Below are 6,619 nucleotides of genomic sequence, written 5' to 3'. Positions count from 1 at the left end.
ATCCAGGTGAGTGTTCACACCTGTCCTGCTGCAGACTCCGGTCCAATGTTCCTTCTTACAAAATGCAGATGTTGGGTTTGAAGCATAAACTTGTTTTTAACTGAGCCAGGATCAGACTGGGGCCCAATGTTTTCTGTTACAGGTCAATGTGTCACATGACTGACTTCAGACCGTCTTTAGGAAGCGTGCATGTGACAGCTGGGATCAATAATGACTGATTAACACCTGGTGACAGGTGGACACAGAGACCATCAGACTGAAGAGAAAGAGCAGTAACTTTATTCAAACATTAACAAAAACTAATGATCTCTTTGTGGTTCTGAGGTTCCCTGAGCTCTGCTCGGTTCTGCCGGGTTTCTGGATCAGTCCCCATTTCAAATAAACCTGCAATAGTAACTGGAACTCAAAATGTTTTTAGCCAAACGAAGAACAGGTGTCAGGGAGGACAGGTGTCGTACGCTCCTGTGGCCAGGTGGAGGCGGTAGGTGTGGTCGTGGAACATCAGCAGACTGTAGAAGTTCTCCCCTCCTCTCAGGAAGCCGTGCTCGCCATCCCCCCAGGAAACAGGACTGTCGGTAAAACCGTGGACCGTCAGGGACACCCAGGATTCCAGGTGAGGCTGCTCCAGGTAACACCTGCAGTACAGGTGAGTCACATACTGCTCATCACCTTGAAATGATCAGTCATGTGACCTGTGAGTGGGGAAGCTGACCTGAGCGTCTGGATGAGGCGGTGGATGTCCTGTGGCAGCACCAGACCGCAGACGGACACGCTCAGAGCGTGACTGAGCGTCGTTTTGGGTTCAGGACAGACCAGCGAGGACAGGAAGCTGCTGGACGAGTTCTCACTGCAAACACGGGAGAAGGTGTGCAGTCACGCCATATCGCAACACATGATGTCAGTCAGGACTTCTCACCTGCTGATATCGGCATCCACGGCTCCGAGCCACTCCAAGAGGCTGTGAGGGTCACATGATTGAGGAGCAGGGCAGGATAGGTCGGTCAGACTGTGGCAGGTGATGTCAGGTCTGTGCTCTGCCCAATCATAACGAGACAGGAGGGTCTGCAGAGAAGCCCCGCCCCCTGCAGGACAGAAGATGACGCTTTAACACACTGATGAGGCTCATTTAGGTGATGACGTAACAAACTTGGATGACGATGTAACTCACCTGGATGGTGCGACAGCAGGAAGTCTGCTTGCAGCTTCAGGCGTGACCTCAGACCCGTTAGGAGCCGCAGGTAGCCTGGCTCACCAGGAGCCATTCTGCTGTCTGTCAGGTCCACGGATACCACTGCAGTACACACAGGTACGCACAGGTCACCTGAGCGCTCTGCTCTAAAGTACTAAGAGTCAGACTGCACACTTAGCAGGTATGTTGAGCCAGAGTTTTCTAACCCAGATCCAGATCTATCTGGACAGGACCAGCAAGGCTGATCCAGAAACTTCCGGACTAGACCGGCAGGTCAGATCCGAATCTACCTGGATTGGACAAATCCGTTACTTTAGAGAAAAAAACAGAAATAAAATCAGACCGAATCTGCTTTGGCTTCTGTGGTTGAATTTGGACGTTTTTCCTTCAAATCCCAACAACTCAAATGAGTCCTTGTCCAGAGACAGAGTCAGGTGACCTGCAGGTAGACACACAGAAAGGTTGTTTCTCTTGGACTCTGTAAACAAACACAGGGATCTTGACACATAAACAGGAAGTGATGTCACGTGTCGTGAACTTTTACCGTCTGGCATCAGAGCGACGCAGTTATCTTCATCGATACGAGTTCTGTATGAGAGACCGTAGACACTGCCTGGAACAAAGGATGGGACAGGTGTGTCAGGCGTGTGTACGGCGTGTGACAGGCGCGTGTCAGGCGCGTGTCAGGCGCGTGACAGGCGCGTGTCAGGCGCGTGTCAGGCGTGTGTCAGGCGTGTGACAGGCGTGTGTCAGGCGTGTGACAGGCGTGTGACAGGCGTGTGTCAGGCGTGTGACAGGCGTGTGTCAGGCGTGTGTACGGCGTGTGTCAGGCGTGTGTCAGGCGTGTGTCAGGCGTGTGACAGGCGTGTGTACAGGCGTGTGTCAGGCGTGTGTACAGGCGAGTGACAGGCGTGTGTCAGGCGTGTGTACAGGCGTGTGTACGGCGTGTGTCAGGCGTGTGTCAGGCGTGTGTACGGCGTGTGTACAGGCGTGTGTCAGGCGTGTGTACGGCGTGTGTACGGCGTGTGTCAGGCGTGTGTACAGGCGTGTGTACAGGCGTGTGACAGGCGTGTGACAGGCGTGTGACAGGCGTGTGTACAGGCGTGTGTACAGGCGTGTGTACGGCGTGTGTACAGGCGTGTGTACAGGCGTGTGTCAGGCGTGTGTACAGGCGTGTGTACAGGCGTGTGTCAGGCGTGTGTACAGGCGTGTGTCAGGCGTGTGACAGGCGTGTGTCAGGCGAGTGACAGGCGCGTACAGGCGTGTGACAGGCGTGTGTCAGGCGTGTGTACGGCGTGTGTACAGGCGTGTGTACAGGCGTGTGTACAGGCGTGTGTACAGGCGTGTGTACAGGCGTGTGTCAGGCGTGTGTCAGGCGTGTGTACAGGCGTGTGTACAGGCGTGTGTCCAGGCGTGTGTCAGGCGTGTGTACAGGCGTGTGTCAGGCGTGTGTACAGGCGTGTGACAGGCGTGTGTCAGGCGAGTGACAGGCGCGTACAGGCGTGTGTACAGGCGTGTGTACTGGCGTGTGTACAGGCGTGTGTACAGGCGTGTGTACAGGCGTGTGTACAGGCGTGTGACAGGCGTGTGTACAGGCGTGTGTACAGGCGTGTGTACAGGCGTGTGTACTGGCGTGTGTACAGGCGTGTGTACAGGCGTGTGTACTGGCGTGTGTACAGGCGTGTGTACAGGCGTGTGTACAGGCGTGTGTCAGGCGTGTGTACAGGCGTGTGTACAGGCGTGTGTCAGGCGTGTGTCAGGCGTGTGTACAGGCGTGTGTCAGGCGTGTGTACAGGCGTGTGACAGGCGTGTGTCAGGCGAGTGACAGGCGCGTACAGGCGTGTGTACAGGCGTGTGTACAGGCGTGTGTACTGGCGTGTGTACAGGCGTGTGTACAGGCGTGTGTACAGGCGTGTGTACGGCGTGTGTACAGGCGTGTGTCAGGCGTGTGTACGGCGTGTGTACGGCGTGTGTCAGGCGTGTGTACAGGCGTGTGTACAGGCGTGTGACAGGCGTGTGACAGGCGTGTGACAGGCGTGTGTACAGGCGTGTGTACAGGCGTGTGTACGGCGTGTGTACAGGCGTGTGTACAGGCGTGTGTCAGGCGTGTGTACAGGCGTGTGTACAGGCGTGTGTCAGGCGTGTGTACAGGCGTGTGTCAGGCGTGTGACAGGCGTGTGTCAGGCGAGTGACAGGCGCGTACAGGCGTGTGACAGGCGTGTGTCAGGCGTGTGTACGGCGTGTGTACAGGCGTGTGTACAGGCGTGTGTACAGGCGTGTGTACAGGCGTGTGTACAGGCGTGTGTCAGGCGTGTGTCAGGCGTGTGTACAGGCGTGTGTACAGGCGTGTGTCCAGGCGTGTGTCAGGCGTGTGTACAGGCGTGTGTCAGGCGTGTGTACAGGCGTGTGACAGGCGTGTGTCAGGCGAGTGACAGGCGCGTACAGGCGTGTGTACAGGCGTGTGTACTGGCGTGTGTACAGGCGTGTGTACAGGCGTGTGTACAGGCGTGTGTACAGGCGTGTGACAGGCGTGTGTACAGGCGTGTGTACAGGCGTGTGTACAGGCGTGTGTACTGGCGTGTGTACAGGCGTGTGTACAGGCGTGTGTACTGGCGTGTGTACAGGCGTGTGTACAGGCGTGTGTACAGGCGTGTGTCAGGCGTGTGTACAGGCGTGTGTACAGGCGTGTGTCAGGCGTGTGTCAGGCGTGTGTACAGGCGTGTGTCAGGCGTGTGTACAGGCGTGTGACAGGCGTGTGTCAGGCGAGTGACAGGCGCGTACAGGCGTGTGTACAGGCGTGTGTACAGGCGTGTGTACTGGCGTGTGTACAGGCGTGTGTACAGGCGTGTGTACAGGCGAGTGACAGGCGCGTACAGGCGTGTGTACAGGCGAGTGACAGGCGCGTACAGGCGTGTGTACAGGCGTGTGTACAGGCGTGTGTACTGGCGTGTGTACAGGCGTGTGTACAGGCGTGTGTACTGGCGTGTGTACAGGCGTGTGTACAGGCGTGTGTACAGGCGTGTGTCAGGCGTGTGTACAGGCGTGTGTACAGGCGTGTGTCAGGCGTGTGTCAGGCGTGTGTACAGGCGTGTGTCAGGCGTGTGTACAGGCGTGTGACAGGCGTGTGTCAGGCGAGTGACAGGCGCGTACAGGCGTGTGTACAGGCGTGTGTACTGGCGTGTGTACAGGCGTGTGTCAGGCGTGTGTACAGGCGTGTGTACAGGCGTGTGTACAGGCGTGTGTACAGGCGTGTGTACAGGCGTGTGTCAGGCGTGTGTCAGGCGTGTGTACAGGCGTGTGTCAGGCGTGTGTACGGCGTGTGTACAGGCGTGTGTACAGGCGTGTGTACAGGCGTGTGACAGGCGTGTGTACAGGCGTGTGTACAGGCGTGTGTACAGGCGTGTGTACAGGCGTGTGACAGGCGTGTGTACAGGCGTGTGTACAGGCGTGTGTCAGGCGTGTGTACGGCGTGTGTACAGGCGTGTGTACAGGCGTGTGTCAGGCGTGTGACAGGCGTGTGTACAGGCGTGTGTACAGGCGTGTGTACAGGCGTGTGACAGGCGTGTGTACAGGCGTGTGTACAGGCGTGTGTCAGGCGTGTGTACAGGCGTGTGACAGGCGTGTGTACAGGCGTGTGTACAGGCGTGTGACAGGCGTGTGTACAGGCGTGTGTACAGGCGTGTGTACAGGCGTGTGTACAGGCGTGTGTACAGGCGTGTGTACTGGCGTGTGTACAGGCGTGTGTACTGGCGTGTGTACAGGCGTGTGTACAGGCGTGTGTACAGGCGTGTGTACAGGCGTGTGACAGGCGTGTGTACAGGCGTGTGTACAGGCGTGTGTACAGGCGTGTGTCAGGCGTGTGTACAGGCGTGTGTACAGGCGTGTGTCAGGCGTGTGTACAGGCGTGTGTACAGGCGTGTGTACAGGCGTGTGACAGGCGTGTGTACAGGCGTGTGTACAGGCGTGTGTACAGGCGTGTGTCAGGCGTGTGTACGGCGTGTGTACAGGCGTGTGTACAGGCGTGTGTACAGGCGTGTGTCAGGCGTGTGACAGGCGTGTGTACAGGCGTGTGTACAGGCGTGTGTACAGGCGTGTGTACAGGCGTGTGTACAGGCGTGTGTACAGGCGTGTGTACAGGCGTGTGTACAGGCGTGTGTACAGGCGTGTGTACTGGCGTGTGTACAGGCGTGTGTACAGGCGTGTGTACTGGCGTGTGTACAGGCGTGTGTACAGGCGTGTGTACAGGCGTGTGTACAGGCGTGTGACAGGCGTGTGTACAGGCGTGTGTACAGGCGTGTGTACAGGCGTGTGTACAGGCGTGTGTACAGGCGTGTGTACAGGCGTGTGTACTGGCGTGTGTACAGGCGTGTGTACTGGCGTGTGTACAGGCGTGTGTACAGGCGTGTGACAGGCGTGTGACAGGCGTGTGTACAGGCGTGTGTACAGGCGTGTGACAGGCGTGTACAGGTGTGGTTACCCTGAAACACGGCACTCTGCAAGAAGTTTCTGTCCAGCAGCTCATAGATGGGCAGCTTCCTGATCAGGTAAAAACTGCTGAAACTGTTGAACACTGAGTCCAGATGGGAAGGGGCGGAGCTACATCCTGGCAGCAGCACAGATACCTGCACAGGTCAGAAGAGTCCACTCAGGTCAGACTGCAAGCTCTGCTTTCGGACTGGCTCTCCGACACCGACCCGGTTCACCTTCTGACTACAGGTTAATCTGACTGCTTCCTTCGTTCTTCAGAATGAACCGGTCCGAAACTGGACCCGCGAACACGTCACAGAAAATATAGAAACAGGTCTACCCCCCCAAACAGGAAGCAGATGGGTTTGGAAAATGACCGAAAGGAGCCTCCTCTGTTATAGCAGCAACACAGATGCCCTAAATGTTTCTGAGACTCGGACCGAGCAGAACCGGTACTGGGTTTAGATGACCAATCAGGTCCTCAAGGTCAACCAGGCTAGAGAGTTCCGTTCAAGTACAGAACCGAGTTTATTGATCAGCTGGTCGGACTCTACACGTGTTAGTTCGGAACTGAGGTCTGCTGCAGCTTCCAGTCACCGTCACACGTGCGCGCGCCCCTCACCTTGTAGTTGAAGCGCAGCTGCTCCACCTGAGCGCTGACCCGGTTGTTCTGGTGCTGGAAACTGGACTGCTCACAGACAAGCAGAGTCCTCGGGGTCTGGTTCAGGTCCACGGACATCCTCTCAGACTTGTACCAATCCGTCCGAGTCAGTGCGGCTGACAGGAAGCGCGCGGTGTAAACTTCCTGTGAGGGCTTTTCAGCTTTAAAGTTCGGGGAACAGACACCAAATAAGAACCAGAACAAGAGGAGTTAAAGACCGAACTTTAAATGGCCTCGTTCAGATTCTGGGGGTAACTTCAGCTCTTCCCTCAGAGCTCAGCTTGAACGATATCCGAGAATGA

General features: G+C 56.8%; 1 protein-coding gene across 1 annotated transcript; it reads right to left on the bottom strand.

The window, feature by feature from the left end:
- Positions 1–213: 213 nt before the first annotated feature.
- Positions 214–6,598, bottom strand: rpp40 (ribonuclease P/MRP 40 subunit). Its single transcript, XM_072363607.1, has 8 exons — positions 6,279–6,598; positions 5,667–5,811; positions 1,734–1,802; positions 1,533–1,628; positions 1,169–1,291; positions 917–1,082; positions 713–847; positions 214–635 (listed from the first exon to the last, which is right to left on the bottom strand). Exons 1-8 carry the CDS (start codon positions 6,393–6,395, stop codon positions 437–439), a joined length of 1,050 nt encoding a protein of 349 aa, XP_072219708.1. The 5' UTR covers positions 6,396–6,598; the 3' UTR covers positions 214–436.
- Positions 6,599–6,619: the final 21 nt, after the last annotated feature.

The sequence above is a fragment of the Leuresthes tenuis genome, unplaced genomic scaffold (assembly GCF_036924035.1).
Source record: "Leuresthes tenuis unplaced genomic scaffold, fLeuTen1.0.hap1 SCAF_14, whole genome shotgun sequence".
In the NCBI taxonomy this organism is placed as follows: domain Eukaryota; kingdom Metazoa; phylum Chordata; class Actinopteri; order Atheriniformes; family Atherinopsidae; genus Leuresthes; species Leuresthes tenuis.
This window is presented reverse-complemented; position numbering and strand designations above follow the sequence as displayed.

What these genes read in the sequence shown, in the direction of transcription:
- rpp40 (XM_072363607.1), bottom strand. Translation starts at nt 6,395, where the DNA reads ATGTCCGTGGACCTGAACCAGACCCCGAGGACTCTGCTTGTCTGTGAG. An exon ending in CCTGCTGTCGCACCATCCAG is followed by an intron (nt 1,083 to 1,168) that starts GTGAGTTACATC and finishes TCTGTCCTGCAG; the next exon opens with GGGGCGGGGCTTCTCTGCAG. An exon ending in GTGGATGCCGATATCAGCAG is followed by an intron (nt 848 to 916) that starts GTGAGAAGTCCT and finishes CCGTGTTTGCAG; the next exon opens with TGAGAACTCGTCCAGCAGCT.